This window comes from Bubalus bubalis, chromosome 2 (assembly GCF_019923935.1).
Source record: "Bubalus bubalis isolate 160015118507 breed Murrah chromosome 2, NDDB_SH_1, whole genome shotgun sequence".
In the NCBI taxonomy this organism is placed as follows: domain Eukaryota; kingdom Metazoa; phylum Chordata; class Mammalia; order Artiodactyla; family Bovidae; genus Bubalus; species Bubalus bubalis.
Window position 1 is genome coordinate 86,332,104 of NC_059158.1, and position 21,181 is coordinate 86,353,284.

Consider the following 21,181-nt stretch of genomic DNA (forward strand, 5'->3'; position numbering starts at 1 on the left):
GCTGGGATCCTAATACAGCACCCCAGACGAACTTTTGTGCACAAAACAGACCTCCTTCTAGGTCTGTCTCGTAGGGAATGTGTCCTGTCACAGCATTTTGAACAGGAAATATTTTCTGTATAAATTAATTTCTGCCTATAGCAATTAAGGGGACTTTCCTAGTGAATCAGCTGGTAAAGAATCTGCCTGAAATGCAGGAGACCCGGGTTCAATCCCCAGGTCAGGAAGATCCCTTGGAGAAGGGAATGGCAACCCATTCCAGTACTACTCTTGCCTGGAGAATTCCATGGATGGAGAAGCTGGACAGGCTGCAGTCCGTGGTACTGGGAAGAGTCGGACACAACTGTGCGACTAACTTTTATAACAATTAAGTGAAAGAAAAAAAAGTTGCTGAGTTCTACCCACCAAAATAAACTGAACATTGAACCAGGAAGCAAAATTGAAAATATAATCTGAGTATTGGTGAAGTTAAAGACATAGCTAAAACTGGCCCATACAGCATATCTTCCCAGAAGGCCATTTATCACTGCTGCTTCCCATTTGTGTAATTAGATACTGACTATTTAGGATCACTCTTGGAAATATATACAGGCAACTATTCTCCTATGTCTGTTCTTGACTGGGCTCTGGTCTCATGTATTGTTTGAATGTAACTTAAAAGGGGATGTTTACTTCTTTATGGGAGAAAAAAAAAAGTTGCATAATTAAAAGAGGTAATTGAGCTTGACAGCAATCATAAATACGACCAGCAATTCTTACTGAAAGCTAAATGTTATTTGAAAACTAAGCCATGCTTTTGTTTCATCCTCTGCACAGGCCCAGGCCTCCCCATTTCCACCCTTCATGATGGCCGCACCGACCAAGGTACTGTCTCCCACATGCTGTGGTCTCAAGAAATCCTGGCCTCTTGCGACACTAGAGGAAGCAAGACAGATTCCCCACACCAGCAAGGAGAACAGTGACATACAGCTTATTGCATAGCTTATGATTATATTGATCAACCTATTCTTTGTCAAACCTGATCAGATGAAAGTTAATTATTATTTGCAGTAAGAACCTGGCATAAAGCAGATGAGTTATATAAAATGAATTAATCCTGTCTTCGCCAATCACCCTTATAAAAACACAGAAGCTTAAAATTGAAAGGAAGCTGAAGATTTTTAGTACACTCTCCCTCCCAAATAAGAAGGCCTGTTTTTTTGTTTTTTTTTTAACATCCCGAACTGGAGATGAGTTCCGGATATAACTCCAGTTCGAAGCAGAGGGTGACTATCACGCTAGCGTTTTTGTTTTAACAGCTACATCACACTGTTGCCACGTATGAGAGCCCTGAAATTTGGAGGCTCTTTCCATTTGCAACTGCTATCAAGGCAGATCTCCTCCATCCTGTATTCGTGATATTGGTTCAAAAATAGTTCACAGCTCAAAGATGACCATTTTTACTCTCGACGGAGATATACAAGTGTATAATTGCCCTGAGACTCTTCCTGCGGTTCTCTGTTACCTTTTGATTTACTATGAAACGTTGTGGGGTTGAAGTTGATGGAATCTAAGGGCAAAAAGGGACTTCAGCACTCAAGCCTGTGATTGTCCTTGGACAGCTTTGGTGACAAGTCAGGAGACTGACTGCTTTGGAATTAGTTTGGCTGCCAGCTCAATGGCCTACGCACAGGTGAAAATAAGGCAATGAGGGAAATCAGAGTCCATTCAGGAGCTCAGGACAGGACAAGCATTGAAATAATGAAACTGCGAATTTAGTTTCGTTTTGAAGTTTTGGGGGGTTTTGTTGTTTTTTTTTAACCTTGTGTCTAATAATGAAATACTTTAAAGAATAACAGATTGTATTTCTGAGTTTGGCTCATTTCAACCTTCAGTGAGAAATTTTAAAGCAAGACTAGTTTCAAATTTCTAAGTCTTTGTTTTAATGGAAATCACCATAAATGTGTAATTCTCATTTGTTCTCAAAAGAGAACACAATCTCTGATTTGCATAAAATAATCTTGATAACATTTAGCCATTTGAATCTGGGGAAAATAATTGCATGACTGCAAAATAAAGGTCAGCTTCTCTTTTTTAACGAATTTCCACTTTCTTACTATTCTTCTCATAGTCCTGCTAGATACCAATTTTTGTACTGCTTACAAAACTTTATCACCTCATTCAGTACTTACAAAATAGGTACAATGTTCATGTGTCTATATATGTTATATGTATTTACATGTTTTTAACTCTCAAAACCAATGAAAATTCTTTTATAGTACAGTTCTGCAAACTTGCCCCATGATGAAATTCTCCAGAGAGGTTTATTATAAATACAGGTTCTCAGGCCGGCCTCCAAAATTCCAGTTTAATAAGTCTTATATTGGGCTAGGGAATCTGTATTTTTAATCAATTACCAGATAAGTTTTGGAGTAGCTTTTCAGAGCAGATGCTATGTCTTCTATATATTTGTAGTTTCTCTTTGCATTTGGTGCCAAACATTTTCATTCAATACATTTTTATTAAGCGCCTATTACATTAAACCAAGCACTTTGCTAGAAAATACATTCTAAAAGTGAACAGATATTGCATTAGAGATGGTCCTGTTCTCAGGAGATTACAGGTCAGTGGGGAATGCAAAAGTGTAAACAGACAGTTTCAACACAGTGGGATTAAAGTATTAAGATAGGGAAAGTAGAGATTCATGAGAGCATATTAGCAGGGCTCCTCCTCTGGAATAGGGGGTTAAGAAATGTTTCCTAATGATGACTACGTCAATCTTAAGACTGATAAATATAAGGGAGAGGTTGATGCTGTTTGGATGTCTAACTTGGTCAAATGGATTCACACTGATGCTTTTTATTGAAAGATGGGACCCACAGTGGAGAGAACGTTTTTGGAGAGGTGATGAATTTTGTTTTGAATATTGAGTTTGAGGTACTGAAGACATGTGTCCAAGAGGAGCTGTTCTGGAGTGACATACTTTTGGATCTGGATATTGGAGGATTAGTTTGAGTTGAAGATAATTATCGGGAAGTTATTCATTTATGGAATACATGGTTACTTTGTGGAAATGGATGAGAGAACAGAGTGGGGAAAGTGAGAGTGGGCAAGGGTAGTAAATAATGAGACTAGAGGAAAATTGTGCAGAACACCAACATGAGAAATCAAGGAGAAAATGAACCTGTAAAGGAGACTGAGGGTGGAGAGAAGGAGAAGGACACCCTTGAGAGTATGGACTCATGGCATGGAGGGGAGAAGAGGGTCTCAAGAAAAAGGAGTGCTCAACTGTGTCAAGCAGTTCAGAGTGAAACAAGATCTGCCTTAAATCAATGAGCTTAACAAAGTAAGGATGAGCATTAGCTTAGTCAGAACAGTTTCAGTGGAGCAGTGGAGGTAGAAGCAAGATTGAAGTAAATTTAGGTTTGCATAGGAGGTAAGTAAATAAAAAGAGACTATTTTCAATAGGTCTGACTGATGAGTGGAGGAAAGAGGTGAATAATCCTGGAAGAGATTGATAGAGGTTTAAATTAGCTTTTGAAAACTGATAAACATTTGAGAATGGTTGAATGCTGATGGAAGAAATGTGGAGACCATGGTTGAAGACATAAAGGAGTGGATGTCCCTCCACTCTGGGTAAAGTGGAGTCCAGAGACAGGTGAGGAAATTAATCTCTGGCCTTGTGATGAGAGACAGTGAGGAAATTTTTGATGTAATTCTATGAAAGTTTGCAGAAAATAGGGCTTTCCTGATAGTTGAGTTGGTAAAGAATCCACCTGCCACAGTTTGTAGAAAACAGTGCAATGGCTATATTTTCTCTGCAAAGTGAAGTAAAGTCATTGGACAATAACAGATAGCACTTGACCCAGATGCTATAAAAACATAGAAGAGTTGACACTTGACATGGAGGACCCATTTGAGGCTTAGGAACTTCAGACACAGCAGATTTTCATTAAAATTGCTCAGCTGATTGAATAGCCTTATTTATCAGGTTTCCTGAAGATTCTTCACATAATTTAATCAATGAATAATATATCATAGTTAATATGATTTTAACAAATAAATCAGATGTGATTTATCATTCTTACACCTTGATTTCATCATAATGAAGAGTCTCCAAACATACGGAGAACACAACCACATATCATGTACTTGGTACTGAGCTGCTGGGCATCGAGTATACAATGATGAGTAAAAGAAGGTAACAGGTGTAGTCTGGGCTGTAGCAATCCTTGCCGTATTATATACTTCCAATGCAAAGCCACATAGAGAAGTCCAATTGCAACCCCTCCCTCTCTTTACAGCCCTATGAAATTCTATTTTGCTCCATGAGGTAGGAAAATTGCTCATCTACTATCCATAAAGATGCAACTCTGGACTGTAGAAGCATTAATAATCTTTTCTATTCAACTTGTCATTTCAGTAAGTCCTTAACTGGGAACAGACTAGAGAAGGAATCAAGGTCAACCCAATCAGGCAACATCCATGTATTGTCTCAGACTTCCAGCCTCTGTTGGCAAAATGATAAACATGGTCTAAGTAAATATTACAGCCACTCTGTGTGCTTGCTCCACATAGATTCCCTTTATCCTTGACAGTTCCACAATCAGAACCCGCACACAGAGAATGAAGGACTGGCTCCATTGTACTTAGAACTGAGTATTCATTTAACTCATTTTTTTAGTTTTGAGTTTTTAATTGAAATATAGTTCATCTACAATGCTGTGTTAATTTCAGGTATATAGCAAAGTGATTCAGTTATGTATGCAAGCTAAGTCACTTCCGTTGTGCCCAACTCTGTTCGACCTCATGGATTGTAGCCGGCCAGGTTCCTCTGTGCATGGGATTCTCTGGGCAAGAGTACTGGAGTGGGTTGCCATTTTCTCCTCCCAACCCAAGGATCAAACCCACACTTTTTACATCTCCTGCATTGGCAGGAGCATTCTTTACCCCTAGCACCACCTGGAAAGTCCTTAGAGTGAAAGTGAAATTCGCTCAGTTCTGTCTGAGTCTTTGTGACCCCAAGGACTGTAGCCCGCCAGGGTTCTCTGTTCATGGAATTTTCCAGGCAAGAATACAGGAGTAGGGGCCCATTCCCTTCTCCAGGGAGCTTCCCGACCCAGGGATCAAATTTAGGTCTCCTGCATTGCAGGCAGATTCTTTACCTTCTGAGTCACCAGGGAAGTCCATATATATATATATATATTCTCTTTCATATTCCTTTCCATTATAGGGTGTTACAAGATACTGAATGTATTGATAGCTCCCTGTGCTATACACTAGGTCCTTGTTGTTTATCTATTTATACACAGTAGTACATATTTGTAAATCCCAACCTCCTAATTTATCTCTCCCCATCTCCTGCTATTCCCTTTTTTAGTTTTAACTTTTAAATTGCCACAACTATCTCTTTCCTGATGGATTATCCAAAGTTAAAATGAAATGTATTATTTATCTTATACAACTCATACCAAAACATCTATCCTTGTTCTAAGATTAAATGTAACACGTTGGAGCAAAATGCCATGAGTACATGAAAACTGAGAGTTAAAAGAGAAGTGGTTTGGCAAACTTAGTGTAGTTACAAGTACTCCCCCAGCTCCCCATCTTCAAGGACCACTTTTTTAAAAAAGCACAAAAACAAGGAGTCCACAGGCCTGCTGTATCTCAGAAGTCATCCAGACCCTCTTTTTAAAAATAAAGCTACAAACGTCACTTATTATTCAAAAACCTAACTTTTCTCAGGAGATCAATGGATTTGTTCAGTTAAACAGCAGTTTTTTAGGAGATCTTTTCCAGGTTCCCCCTTTGAGAGTTCTCTTTAGGAGTCTAGGGTTGGTTCAGATGGTAGAGAATCTGCCTGCAATGCAGGAGAACCAGGTTCACTCCCTGGGTTGGGAAGAACCCTTGGAGAAGGAAATGTCACTCCACTCTAGTATTCTTGCCTGGAGAATTCCATGGACAGAGGAGCCTGGAGTGCTACAATCCATGGGATCACAAAGAGTCAGACATGACTGAGTGACTGACACTTTATGATGAAAGACAAAGATCATAGTGTGTATATATGGTTGTCCTCCTAAGATATATAACTACCTTGAAAGAAAGGATTTGAAGGAATTGAATGCACAGTAATTTAATTACAAAAAAAAAAAAAAAAGAATATCCTATATTAAGCAAGTACAGCAGGAAGAGTTTAAGAAAGAAACAGATATGAAAAAAATCACAGACTTAATATTTGATCTTGTGCATTGAAGATTTTAAAACAAACTTTAAAGCTATATACTTAATTGCTTTAAATATGAAGTATCAGCAATATAGATTTTATTTCTACCACTTTTGTTTTAGTGAATATTTTTTTCAAAATGCTACCTACTCAGGGTACTTATTAAAAAAAAGGTTGAACACAGGAAAATGTGGCTGAATAAGCATTGTTACTTCTGTGATTCTGCTCAAAATGTGTTTTGATGCCATCAGGGTCAGTTTAGGAGACAATGATTGAGGTCTTTTACAAGGTCATCCTGCTTTAAAGCCTGTATTAAAAATCTGCTTGTCAATATGAAAATCCTTAAGCAATCCATATACCATTTCAGTTTCATGCAGAGCAAATTCAAAGACATTTTAAGAAAGAAATTTTTTATTGAATTTCTATTAATTAAAAATGAACTTTTTTTTTTTAAGAAATTAAAATCCTGGAAGAAAACAAGGAATTGGAAAATGCTTTGAAAAATATTCAGCTGCCCAAAGAAGAAATTAAGAAACTTAAAGTGGATGATATTAGTAAGATCTTTAAAAACTTCTCATGAATAAATATGAAGCTGAGCACTTATCTTGCATTTTAAAAACAAAATTGTAGGGTAAATATTATGGTACAACCCTATAATATTACAGGATCTTAATTTAAAAATCTTACTGTAGCAATAAGGTTTTATGAAATATCTTTCATATGTTCGTGAATAGTGTTGATATTTTTTCTATAGCTCCATTTCAACACTGATTTTTTAAAAGTTTATCTAATTTTAATTTTAGAATGCGTGCTTCTAGAAAAACAATAGTTTGATATTTCTAATAACTTGTAAATTAGACAAAATACATAATAAAAATCAAGAAAAACATAGTCTTGATTCTTCACAATTTACTAATTATAAGTTGATTTTATATTATATATTATTATTAAAGAAAATATATAATGCTGAGTATAGTGGAATGAAGATTTTTCTCTGTTTTTGTTTTTCAAGCATTGTGGTACAAGATGATTCTTCCTCCTCAGTTTGACAAATCAAAGAAGTATCCCTTGCTAATTCAAGTGTATGTAATATTTTCTTTGGTTTAAAAACTATTTATTGAAAGCATGCTGTATTAAATACACATTTGTGGGATAGAATGAACCATTCTCCTCAGTAACAGTTCCTATTGATGCTGTTTTATATATTCCCCAACTAATCAGAGTAAATAAAATATGGCTATTTAAAATAGCTTGAGAAAGTTTTGAGATTTTTAGATGGACTTGCTTGCATTTGCTGTTTTGAATTTCCTTTGTGTGGCAAATTGCCTAATGTGTCAGAATACCTTTGAGATAGAGAAATTGCAGCCAAAAAAATATTGTAAATCATCTTCACATCTTATGTAATTGAGTTAGAAATGAAATAAGGGAATGGAATACATTTTGTGGAATCACACCCCAAATCAGTGCTGACCTACACACAATTTGCTTAAAACACCATGCATTTTTTTTAGTATATCTTATGCCTGCTTTTAGCAAGTGGCAGGTGGCAGAAATGACGAAAAACCCACACATATTCCTTGAAATGCCAACCCTAGATGTATCCGTTTTGGGGAATAGGAGGGGCTGTGTCCCAGAACAACTTCCTTGTAGCAAACCTCTGGGAAAAGCCTGGTCCTCTCTTGATTCTGAGCCAGTTCTAATGCCGCTGTTATTGAAATTTTATCATACGAATGTACCGGGAAATACTAAAGGCAATTCTTGGCCCCCATGGGAAGTTGAGTTTCACAAAAACATCAGAGATTCTCTTTCTTTTTTCCCTTTAGGTATGGTGGTCCCTGCAGTCAGAGTGTAAGATCTATATTCGCTATTAGTTGGATATCTTATCTTGCAAGTAAGGAAGGGATAGTCATTGCCTTGGTGGATGGTCGAGGAACAGCTTTCCAAGGTGACAAACTCCTGTATGCAGTGTATCGAAAGCTGGGTGTTTATGAAGTTGAGGACCAGATCACAGCTGTCAGGTGAGCGCCTTCTCATTCAAACAGAAACTGATGTCAGCCAAAGTTATGCAATAACTTCTGAGTTTCTCCATCCTTAATGCCTTAATTCTTTTTGTCTGTTTTCCTAACATTATCTAAAGCTATCATTAATCATCAAGGGATATTTTTACCCAATATGAGAAAAAAATTATTCATGGAAAAGAGTAGAAAAATAATTCGTAGTGAAAGATGATAAATACTCTCTTTCCATGGTTTAGTCATTAATAGCCTTTCATTAACATGGCTCACAATTAACAGAAAAATTTGTATAACTCTAGGAATGATCTGTAGAAAACCAAACATCTGGGTGCTCAAGCCTTGTGTTCTACCTCATAATTTCATAAATGGCTCAAGATTTCATCGGCACTATGTACTTACAGATATCAGACATTCATTTGTAATTAAACTATCATATTAGCAAGAAAGTGTTTTCCTACTTTCACTTGACCAAAAAAAATTATTTTATGTAATGGAAATTACATTATGAAAACATTTAGAGGAAATATAGATTTATAATCTGACTTCTTCCCAATTACATTCTCAACCACAATTTATGGCTCAATCATTTCTTCCGGAAACAAAAAGAAAAGAGTCACCAAAATTGTTCCTAATTTGGAAGCACTGTGCAGGATTCTTCTGGATATTTCTTATAGCTGTCAGGTTTCTGTTATTATGGTATGAGTAGGTGACATTAGAGAATAGTAGCTTGTAAATGTAAAAACTAACAGTCTGATTGCACTCTTAGTGATGGATATACGTGCATGCATGACAGCTAAAGGTCAAACAATGCTTCACAGAAAGAGCAATTTAGAAAATTAATTAGTATGTTTCTTTTATCATCTTAATATCACTAATGGTTATTGATTTCAGTGTAGCACACATAACACAGACTGTATTTAACAACTAGGAGCCAGGCCCAGACAACACTTTTCTGTATTTTTTGTCTCTAATCGAAGCAGAAGAGTTTAGACTCACAAGTGGTATTTTTTCAAAATAGAAAAGTAATCATATGCTTTTAAACTTTCATTCTGTGGACACTAATTACACACACACAAAAAAAACATTCAATTAAAAGCAAAGTCTACTTGGATAAAATCTAACAAATAAATAAGTAAATTATTAAATAATGTTACACAATCTGTAGGCATTATTCACACTTAACTTCTAGGAGGCTCTGTCTTTCCTACTCACCCAGATTTTTGGCCTTTCCACTATTTCAACTTTTTGGAGAGATACTTCTGGGTGACAGAGAGTCATAGGAAAGGTAATTCAAAGAAAAATCCCAAGATACAACGTCTCGTATAAGACTATGGTACGCCTTACAAATACTAATTCAGCTATCAGCACTATAGACTTCATCCTTTTTTGGCTGTATGTCACACTTGTTTGTATTAAACCATGCAATAAAATACCAGGGACATGTAATCGTGGGACAATATCAAAGGACAGAGCTGTAAACTGCGGTTTACAATTCAACTTTCCAAAGTTGGTAGAGCTAAAAAGTGATTTGTTTGGTGTTGACTGAAAACAATCATTACCATCATACATCATTATATGTTTGTGCATTTATTTATCTCCAAAAATGTGGCATTCAAATTTAAGAGGAATACCTCAAGAAACGGAAGAGCTAGAATAGATAACTTCTTAATGTTTTTCTTTGGATGAATTGAAAATTTAAACCTGATATCCATGCATTGACCTTAACATAAATTGTTATTTCTGTTCAACACATAGAACAGGAAGCCACAAATTCTATTGATTTTTCACAATAACATAAATGACGCTTAGAACTGAAATGAAGATTGGACCAGAGGCTGTAACTGTCTACCTTTACCTCCTCTGAGCCATTTTTGGATGGAACCTGAAGACAGTTTTTGTACTGTAGATCAGACATATGTTCACTCATTGACTCAGCCATTCAAGAGCAGGTGAAGTAGTATATGCAATTACAATACTCTGTATAAAATCATGCAATTCACAATCTCAACTTTCAGTGCACTTACAGTTTCTGAAGAGAGAATAAACCACATGGAACTTTCTGTATTTACCTCAGTGAACAGGGGTGTCTGTGTGGCCCATGCAAACTGCGTCTACAGCAATGGAGATGCCAACTGGCCTTCACCTTGCTTGAAGCCACTATTCTGCAAAAGTATAAGGGAGGCCTTGAAGCCTGATGTTTTGAGAAGACAAAAGCTAGAGAATAGATTCATAGTGATAATTCTGGAAAGAATTCAATCACATATTTTCCAGAGAAATATTTTAGGAATCAGACCCTGAATGTCTGACCTGAAGACTTGGGATTGTAATCCCTCTATGATAGCCCTCCAACTCTTGTTGCTGTCTTTCAGTCACTAAACTGTGTCTGATTCTGCAACCCCATGGACCATAGTCCACCAGGCTTCTCTGTCCATGGTCCTCAAATTACCTCTTCCTGCAAAAAAAAAAAAAAAGAAAATGAAATTTGTTTCCTTGAATCTCTTAGGAAATGCAATCAGGCTAAATTTTTTACATAGCAAAAAAATCATATGTACATATTTGAAAATACTAGTCAAGGTTGAGAAATAAATTCAACGAAGCAAAGCAGGGGGAAAAAAAAGCCCTAAGCTGCACAAATTTTGAATGCCCCAAAGGAAATGCATTTGAGGTCAAAGCTTAAGTAAAACTGAGACCTATGTTCTTCAGTCTCCTTTGCAAGTGGTACACATGTGAGTCCCTTAAAGCTTCAGTAGTTATAGGGTCAAATCTGCTCATTTGGGGTAAGTTCGGCACTTTAGACTTTCCCACTATTTTGAAACTTTATATAACTTCAGGGATAGTGATAAGAATTATATGAGAAACAATATACTGTTATACATGATACCAATAAAAACATTTCCAAAATAGAATAATAATCAATCAATAGGGTTTCAAACTGATCTTTAGCCTACGGTTATTTTTAAGAGAGAAAATTTGTAAAGTCCAGACCAATCTCCAAAATTAGAAAAACATGCTTTTTCCCCTGTTATTAACATTTTGTTGATTTAACTACATTATTGGCAGTATTTCTGATAACCCTCCTGAAAGCTCTTCAGAATTTTGGAGGTAAATTTTATAAAGCCTGGTTGGTCTCAAAGTGCTCAGATTATCTAGCTAACCTTTAACCTAGTCTTGCCACATTAAGTGTTAATGTTTCATTTCCATGTTAACTATTGCACTATCATTTCCTGTAAATGTCATCCTTTTGGAATAAACCTAGGAAGGGAGCTGTTAAGAATTTCCTGTTCCCATGTATCACCTGTTATTTGCTTTTACCCCAGATGCAAGGCAATATGATTGCTAGCTTCTGGGAGATCATAAAATCATGATTGATTTTATGGCTTCGAACTGGCTTCAAGCACTAGCAGCAAGATTGCTTTGTTTGGTTTTTTGTGTGTGTGTGTGTGTTTTTTGACAAAGAAAGTGAACCTTCTTTTCTTCCATTTGGCTTTTGAAGTTTGTGGGCAAATTGCCAAAATACCACAGTTGACAGCCTGTTTTCTCTACCTACTGTGAACAAGCATCCACACAGGTAGCAACTCTCCGTTTGCTACTGCATTTCTCCCCTGAAGACGCCTCAGTGTCCTTCAGAATTAGTGTCGAGTAAGCTGTGACTGACGGGGCTTCTTCCCATCTGTTTGTCCCGGGCATCTGCCCAACTCCTCTGTGCAGCAGAAACGTGCATTTTGAATCCATGCAACGAGCAAAATGGTTGCTGTGAAATCCCTTTAAGAAATTCCATTATTCAACTAACGCAAATCACTCCATTCAAGTTCCAGAGAAGAATGAGGAAGGACATTAACGTCACTTAAGGCAACCAAAAAAAAAAAAAAAGAGTTTTTCTGGTCATGAGTGTCACTTTGGTCTCATCCCCTTCTTTTCCTTCACTGTCCCATCCAGGCCTCTGTAATGGCTCATTCACTATGCTTTTTTCTTCCACTGCTTCTGTTTCTTTGAGAGTTTCTTCTATCAAAACACTCCCTAAATAAATCACAATGGCTCTCGAACACCAGCCTTCAGGTAAGTATGGAGTAAATTAGCCCAAAACACTCTTGCTTTGTAGCAGCAATTCACTTAGATTTCTGAGAGTTTCCCAGGACTTTCTGAAGGTCACCATTAAGCATGGCCCTTTGCTCCTAAGGAGAGATTTGTCTTCAAACTTGATTTCAAATGGAGGGTCTTTTGTGATGGAGCTTGAATGAATCATGTTCATATTCTAAAAGATATATATAGTTGTCCAAACCATGATTAACAGAGGGTATCTAAATATGATATGAGAGAGGGATAGATATTTTTCCAAGGATGGATGTGACCAAAAATGAGACAGAGATTATAATGTGTGTGTGTGTACTAAGGCTTCAGTCGTGTCCAACTCTTTGCTACCCTATGGACTGTAGCCTGCCAGGCTCCTCTGTCCATAGGATGCTCCAGGCAAGAATATTAGAGTGGGTTGCCCTGCCCTTCTCCAATTATAATGCATGTCAACTTAAATAAAAGGTTAAAATGAGGCAAACTCAAAATTGTTTAAAAATGAGTTTATTCAGATATAGCAGAGGAATTGCAGTTCTAGACTCACAAACTATTTTAGCAAGCTATAGGCCAGTTCATTGAGGGTTTGGGATAGGCTGTATTATAGGCAGGGAATATAAGGAGGGAAGAGTTCAGCGAGAGTCTGTTAAAATCAAAAACAAACAGAGACCAACTTTGACTACTACCTGGGCAGATAAAACTAGTCCCATCATACAAAGCTCAATTCAATGTATTTTGAGGAACTAACCTGACTTGGGTCATTTCTTGTTCTGGTCTCTGGAAACCATAAGCAAAACTTTCCAAGGTTGATATGAGGCCAACTCCCTATCATTTAAGAAAATTTCAGTAATATCAGTTTTCTGTACATCAGGCATATATGGAAATCAGTCTCTTGCAGTCCTGAGGGCACTTGTGTGTGATTTTTCATTTTTATTTTTCAGTCCCATTTTAGATTGATATTATTTCACATTAACACGTAAGCAAACAAAATCATAAGAAATTAATAAAATTTAAAACAGGAACAACAAAACCTTTTTTTTTTTCCCCAAAACTTGAAGATTTGGAAATTTGGTTCCACTCAAAATACTATTTCTTCCGATGTTACTATGAGCCTGTCTGTCTGTCTTTTTTACTTATAAATAATTTAACTATGTTTAATATCAAACTCAAAAACAGGTAGCTGTAGTCTGAGAACCTGAACTAACCATTTACTTCTTCAGTGCATTAAAAAATTAGTTCCCCTTTCGATCAATATTCATTTGCTGACTATGAGCTTCTTCATCTGAGCCCCAAGTAACACCAGGACAATTAGGGTAGGAGGCCTTACAGCCATGAGAGTACTACTCAATAGATGTACCAGAGAGTTTAACAGCTCCTTTTATCCTTTGCAGAAAACACGATAATATTATTTTAATTATTTGTAAATGCAACCTTATTATGCATGTGTTTAAACAAAGAAAATGTAGCGTTTCTATTAAATCTTTGGATTAAATATGCTTGTGTAATGAAGTAAATGTCATGTGTACACTCTTAAAATTCTAAAAATTTGTTTCTTTTACTTTAGAAAATTCATAGAAATGGGTTTCATTGATGAAAAAAGAATAGCCATATGGGGCTGGGTGAGTTGTTTTATATGTTTTATGCCTGTTATTTGGTTCAGCAATCATCATTTTCTAAAGTGTTCGCTTATAAGATTTCTCATGAAATGTTAATGTTGCAACATAATTTGATCTGTCAATGGAAACAGTCAATTTGGATAATCTGGGCTTCAAAGTGGTGGCTTTAAGTGTTTGTTCCTTTTTTAAAAATCATTTTGTTTCTCCCTTGTACAGAAAATTAACTCATAGTTGATACTCTTTCACTTAATTTCTGCTATTAGAGTATGTAAAACTGAATCATATTTATCAGAAGTTTATTCCCTTTGGTTTTTTAGAGTTAACATATTTCTTTTATACCTCATCATTTCATTTTAATGAAAAGCTAAGATAAAGTTGAAAATTACAGGAAATTTCAAAGTATAAATACCTTAGGACCCAGTCTATCTTAGTCGTATCTTGGCTATTTGATTCTTATTTTTGTAATCAAAATTTTTCCCTGAACTAATGTTAATTTCTGCTAACTGGAAAGAAATAATTATTACTAGTTATAGGTCATGGAGATCATTTCTCAAGTTTGAGAAACTATACTGGTTTTCTAAATACATACTGAGAAAAGTGGCGACATTTACCAGGCTTGGGCAATAAAGTCACTGGAAAGTTCAGAGAACTATGGGAAAGAGTTTAGAATCGCCTATTATAAATTATGGTAATCATCCTTCAAAAATTTCCTGTTTCACGTCTTGGTCTGAATTTGTACATTTGCAAGTCAATTTGCAGCCATTTGTGCTTGGGTTGTTTTTCTTGGCTGTTTTCTGAGAGCGGCCTGCATAAGATGGAGGGAATGAAACCCAATATTGAAGGGAATCTGCAGGATTCCTCTCAGCTCAGTGACCAGATGAAGAGCTGTTATGAATTTATAAAAAGTTTTTACTTCGAGCCATTTGGTCCTTCTTAAAACTATCAAGTGTTAAGTATCAAAACAGAATGGAATTCAAATGGGTGGAAATAAATGAAATATTTTATAGTGAAACATTTCAGATACGACTTTTCTTACCATCCATTTTTATAAAATTTCCTAAAGTAAATTCTTGAAAGATTCACATTTTGAACTGAACACTTACATATAATCATGAACATTTCTTTCAGAGTTTCGCTTTGCTTTTACTTCAGGCTTTGAAATAACCATAAAGTGAACTTTTAATTTCATTTCTAGAACATTCTAGGTTGAAGTACTTTGGTAGAGAACCACATATGTAGATGATTTAAGAAACTCACTCATCACATGAAGGAGAGTGGGCTTTATCCATGACTCTGTAACATGTTTCTCTTCTTAGTTTCCTGTTTCTGTGATCATTATACTCTATTCATCCTTTAAATGTTGGTGTTTTTCTGGATCTGGTCTTGATTCTCATTGTTCTTCACTTTCTTGGGGAAATCCACATGGTTTCAAAGACGAGGCCAGCTGCCAGATGCCTGCCACTAGCCCCCACCTCTCTCTTCTGAGCGCCACATTTCAAATGCCCGCTGATCATGTTTCCCAAATGTCTTACCGAGGCCTCAAGCTTAACTTGCTGAAGTTAAACATACTACGTTGGTGTTGTTCAGTCTCTAAGTCATGTCCGACTCTTTTGCTGCCCCTTGGACCATAACCTGCCAGGCTCCTCTCTCCATGGGATTTTCCAAGCAAGAATATTGGAGTGGTTGCTATTTCCTTCTCCAGGGGATATTCCCAACCCCAGGGTTGAACCCGCATCTCCCACATTGGTAAGTGTATTCTTTACTGCTGAGCCACCAGGGAAGCCCTAAACAGATAATAGTCTACTTTAAAACAAATCTTCATCTTTAATAAGGACCTTACCACATACCTGAGCTTCCCAGATGGCTCAGTGGTAAAGAATCTGCCTATATACTGCCTATATACCTGTGCAGGAAACACAGGTTTGAGAAGATCCCCTGGAAGAGGACATGGCGACCCACTACAGTATTCTAGCCTGGGGAATCCCATGGGCAGAGTGGCCTGGTGGGTTACAGTCCGTAGGGTTGCAAAGAATCAGATATGACTGAAGCCACTGAGCATGCACAGTGTATACCAAGTCACCCAAATTCATAACTCTAGAGATGCTTTCAACTTCTCCAGATCCCTGACTCCAATATTCTATTGATCAGTGAATTCTGTCAATTCTGCCTCCAAATATCTGAGTCTATTCTCATCATCCTCACTGACATTATTTTAGTTCAAGTTTCTTTATATGTAATTTAAACCAGAGCTTCTCAAACCTTAGCTTATATAAGCATCACCTGGAGAACGTGTTAAAGCAGTTCCCAGGGCCCTCACACCAGGGCATCTGATTCTGTACTCCAGAGTGGGGTATGAAAGTCCACTTGCATGGACCATAGGCTGGGAGGTACAGGTTTAAATCTTGCAGTTGTACCTTAACTAGCCTCCTTGCTTTAGTTTTGTAAGCTCCAATGTTGCTGATGAAATTTTTGTTCTAAAACACAACTCTTTCCATGTTGCTTTTTCGTTTATATTGCTCATACATATTCTAGGGCTACCTGCTTACTTCAGCCTAGGTCCCAAACACATTTACTTGCATGCAAGGCCCTTGGCAATCTGATTGCAACCTACTTTCTCAGTCTCATCTCCCTCTACTTTTCCCCAGACTTTATGAATAATTTGATTTGTCTGTGCCTCCTTGTTCCCATGAGTCAATCACGCCTGTTCCATGCACCTCAGTGGCCATCCTCTTCTTCCATGTCCCATGTCTTCCTCTCTCCAAAATGCAAAATTTCTACTTATTCTTTTAAGACCCAACTCAGATATGACCTTTGTATGCTCCAATAGCTCCTTATTACTGCTCTTATAGGAATTACCATTTTATCTGATTTGTGCATTGTTTTCTCTCACGAGGATGTAAGCTCATCAATGGAATGGACTTTGTTTTTCAACTTTGTTTCTCAAATGCTTAGCACAGTATTGGCCATCTCACATATCTATGAGGCTGTTTAAGCTGAATTTAATCCTGTGAGTTAACGTTCCTCCAATGTGTCGTACCATGAAATTTGGGGGCAAACGTTCTCTGGTCTAATAATTTGGTAAATTATGAAGTCTATATAATAGTGCATATAGGTTCCATGAAGAACAGTAAAGAAATCTGTTAATTTTTGTTAATATAGTATTACCAAAAAGTATTTGATTCCATGGATACCTCTTTGAGATGTGGTCTTGAAGTCAATAGGGAGTGAAACTGGAGTCTTAGAAAGATACTCTTGGCTGCAGAATGAAGAATGGCCTGATGTTGGGAGAGGGAGTGGTTCAAAAGACTAGGAGGGATGTAATATTGGCAACAAATACCAAGGGCCTGAATTTATGCAGTGAAGAAAGGGGCAAAAATAGGTCATAGTTTTGTGTGCTCTTTTATAATATAATAAGCAGACATCTATGGGAAATTGGAGAAGGGAAAGACAAAGATGTTGAGAATGACCATTTGGGTTTGTTTATCTATTACTGTGTTCTGTAAACATCTGTTTCCACAAAGTATTAGATACCTTTCTAAACTGAGAAATACACTAAAGCTAACTATACAATTTTTTCTTTGGCCAGTTGGTCAGTAAGTTACAAATCATACATTTCCCTCCATTATCCAGATTAAGAAGGGGAGAGAAGACATTTTCATTGTACCTTTTCATTTTTCTGGCGCACAAACCAAATTCTAGTAGCCTGGATTTTAGCTACTTAATAGGTATGTGCTATGTACTCAGCCCTATGCTTAGAAAGTGTCTGTTACGACAGTGGTTCTGACCTGGCAATTTTGCCACTCAGGGGACATTGGCAACGTCTGGAGACACTGGGTTGTCAGAGCTGGGGGAGCACTGCTAGCATCTAATGAGAAGAGGCCAGAGATGCTGTCAAATATCCCACAGTGCCCAGGACAGCCTCCAACAGAAAAGAACTATCCAGCCCCCAATGTCAATGGTGCCAAGGTTGAAAAACCTTGATTTATATGAAGAAAAATTAAAGCAATTATTCTGACAATTGAAGAGCAGCAGGGGTTTTGCTAAATTATTAGAATAACAACCTCATTTATGGGCTTTGCTTTGTTAATATAGACCTAGCCAGGTGGTGTTGAATAAGCATTAGTTCGTGATTTAATCTTAGTTCCTTTCTCTTCCAGTGACTAATTATAAGCAATTTGAATTGCTATGTGTGATCAACGATGTAAAAGTAGGGCAAATGCACCTCTAATGAGACTATATTAGACTCTGAACTTAAAACTTCCCAACAAGGTTGCTCTAATGTAGGGATATAGAGGAAGTGGCTTGTTGTCAGATGTCCTGCGGTTGAGTCTCAGCTCCACCGCTTACTCTAAATTTATTCTGAGCCTCAGTTTCCTCATCATGAAATGCAATAATAATTTCCCCACCAAATCACTGTGAGAGTTAGATGAGTTAATAGGAAAGTCATATATTAAACAAATATTGATTCTATTCCCAATGTGTTTCAGATTGCATCATCAGTGCTAGGGGGGACATTCATTAACAAGATGGACAAAAATCTCTACCTTTATCAAGTTGGGAATGGTTGGGGAGCAAGGCAATAAGCCAGAAAAATAAATAGCACAGATAGAATGTTAAATAATGATTGATGCAATGGAGAAAGGCAAAACAAGAAAGGAGTAAGGAGCATCATACCAGGTTGATGCAGTTTTAGATTAGAAGGACAGGTGAGACATTTATTTATTTATTTGAGTTAAGACTTGAAAAAGGAAAGAAGTAAGCCATGCCAATTTTGGAGACAAGAAAATTCCAAGCAGGGGGTGGTGGCATTTGCAGAAGTCCTGGGGCTAGATCATGCTTGGAGAGTTCAAAGAACATTAAGAGAACCAGTGAGCAAAGGGAAGTAGGATGGGGGAGAAAGGAGACAGAGCCTGTAGGACCACAAAGACTGTTGCAATGATCTTAGCCCTACAAATGTTAACCAGTTATTATTATTGCCTGTAGGCAAAATAGTCCAGTCCGATTTATAGCTCCCATCAGAATACTATTCCATAAATCCCTCAAAATTCTGTGCCCTTCTAAGAAAGTTTTTAAAGATATCCTCCATTTAAACAAAATGGCAAGGCATCTAAGTGCAAAGGACAAAATTCTAGAATTCTCATGGCCAATCTGCTCCGTGGGTTCTTTTCTTACTGCATCCACCCACTCTGCCTTGGAGCCCCACCCATGGGAGAACAGAAAAAAGTCAACTCGGGTGTTTTTTTTTTTTCCTCTCTTTATTTCTACAATAGAAACAGCTTTTCTAAGCTGCCTGAGAATTTAAAGTACACCTTCTTTTGTTGTGCTGCTGCTATACCAGTTTTGCTTTTACAAATTTCTGGAGACAATGTGTTCATATCGAAAAGGTGACAATTTTGTTCAGATATCACACTCTTATCTAATTAGTGAACAAATACAGATTAATATTTTTATAATTTCTAGGATTTGGGACAGAGATGTTTAAAACCCTTTTTACTATATGCAAATGCTCTAATTTCAAATATCATTCTGTGCTATTTTGTGTTATGGGGCATATAAGAGGAAAAGCAGAACCCAGTATTATAATTTGCAGTGAACATACTTTTCCAATAAAACTGTAAACAATCAAATTTCTAAAGGACTCAGGCTTACTCTACATGCATTTAAATCTAAAATTAAGAACAAAGAAGAAATCTTTCATTTCAGTAATAGTTGTTGCTAACCTACTAAACCAAACAGATTATTTTTATAAGTAAAAGTTTGATCCTGATGAGAATTTTCACTTATCAAAATGATTTTAAAACCCACATTTTCCTTCTGTTTTTAAAATATATTTTTCCTCTATTAAAATACGTTTTAGTTCTCCTCCAAGTATAATGAAAGGAGGCCATGGTATAATTGGAGCTGCCTCTTTTAGTCTGTGTTTTGTAGCCAAGGGTCCTCAGTAAGATTCCCTGGAGATGGAAACATAAAACTGTAAACTAGTTAGAGCATTCTTTTTCTAACAATTGAATTCAGCAAGAGGGTTTAGCTGATCCCTGCGGACCATGTATTTCATGGATCAAGACTAGACCCCGGCCACTGACCTGATGACTGACTTCACCCCTGTCTGCTGTCTCTCCCTCGCTCTGTAGGGCTCTCACTCCCACCCTCTCTTAAGACTGACTTTTCTGTGACAAAAGATGATATGATCTCTCCTGACCTGAGGGCAGATCATTCCCAGAAGTTTGTGGTAATAACAGGGCACACCCTTAGTTAGAGAGCCATATTGTCCTCTTTTGATTTGTAGGGATGTCCTGTGTTGGGGCAAGAATAATCACATCCTAATCTAGCACAGACATTGGTGGGGGGTAGGGTGGGTTTTGACCAGGACACTGCTTAATCCATGTGCCCAGAGGAAGCATCTCTCTCCCAACAGGTAGACAAAATTTGCCTTCTGGGGGAAGATGCAGCTTTATTATGAAGTTCTCTGTTCATTTCTTCAGGAAATGAACATTTTCAGGAAAAGGTTCAAATTTCCAAGTGACACAGACACACATCTCCTTCTGTTATCAGAGTCACATTTCTGAATCACCTACTGATTTCCTGGTAAAGAAAAGTGATGAGTGCTAAACCTGCTTCAGACTCTGCAATTTGTATCTCCTTTTGTGTTTGTGTTCTCATTAAGTTGAGGTAGTAGCGGCAAGTAAGATTTGTTAAGGCACCAATGGCTTTTCCTCCTTTGAGCTGCTATGCCAGAAATCCTCAAAACAGAATATGTGTATACAAACTCTGGCCATCTCTTCAGTTCAGTTCAGTTCAGTTCAGTTGCTCAGTCATGTCTGACTCTTTGCGACCCCATGAATCCCAGCACACCAGGCCTCCCTGTCCATCACCAACTCCCAGAGTTCACTCAGACTCACATCCATCGAGTCAGTGATGCCATCCAGCCATCTCATCCTCTGTCGTCCCCTTCTCCTCCTGCCCTCAATCCCTCCCAGCATCAGAGTCTTTTCCAATGAGTCAACTCTTCGCATGAGGTGGCCAAAGTACTGGAGTTTCAGCTTTAGCATCATTCCTTCCAAAGAAATCCCAGGGCTGATCTCCTTCAGAATGGACTGGTTGGATCTCCTTCTCTTAAACTACACAAAAGGTTCTTGTGTCGTTCCCTTGATGTTCTCTTTTGAAAACAAATTAAGTAAATAACAGATATAAGTTTTGCCTCACATTACTGTTGTACATTGTGGAATGTATCTTGCTTTTACATTTGGAAATGATCGTTTTTTGTGTGCACTTTTTAAGAGTAA

General features: G+C 37.3%; 1 protein-coding gene across 4 annotated transcripts in view; it reads left to right on the forward strand.

Annotated features, from left to right (window-relative positions):
• The window catches only part of LOC102411144 (fibroblast activation protein alpha), a 78,088-nt gene that overhangs the window by 52,519 nt on the left and 4,388 nt on the right, over window positions 1-21,181 (forward strand). For 3 of the 4 annotated variants that reach the window (XM_025275886.3, XM_025275889.3, XM_006073995.4), the window contains 5 exons: window positions 817-864; window positions 6,658-6,756; window positions 7,215-7,284; window positions 8,026-8,220; window positions 13,847-13,901. In XM_025275886.3, the coding sequence (XP_025131671.2) occupies window positions 817-864; window positions 6,658-6,756; window positions 7,215-7,284; window positions 8,026-8,220; window positions 13,847-13,901 (467 nt within the window). Of the gene's footprint in view, window positions 1-816; window positions 865-6,657; window positions 6,757-7,214; window positions 7,285-8,025; window positions 8,221-9,972; window positions 11,115-13,846; window positions 13,902-21,181 lie in introns of those variants that run through there. The other variant, XM_044934652.2, reaches the window with a different exon arrangement.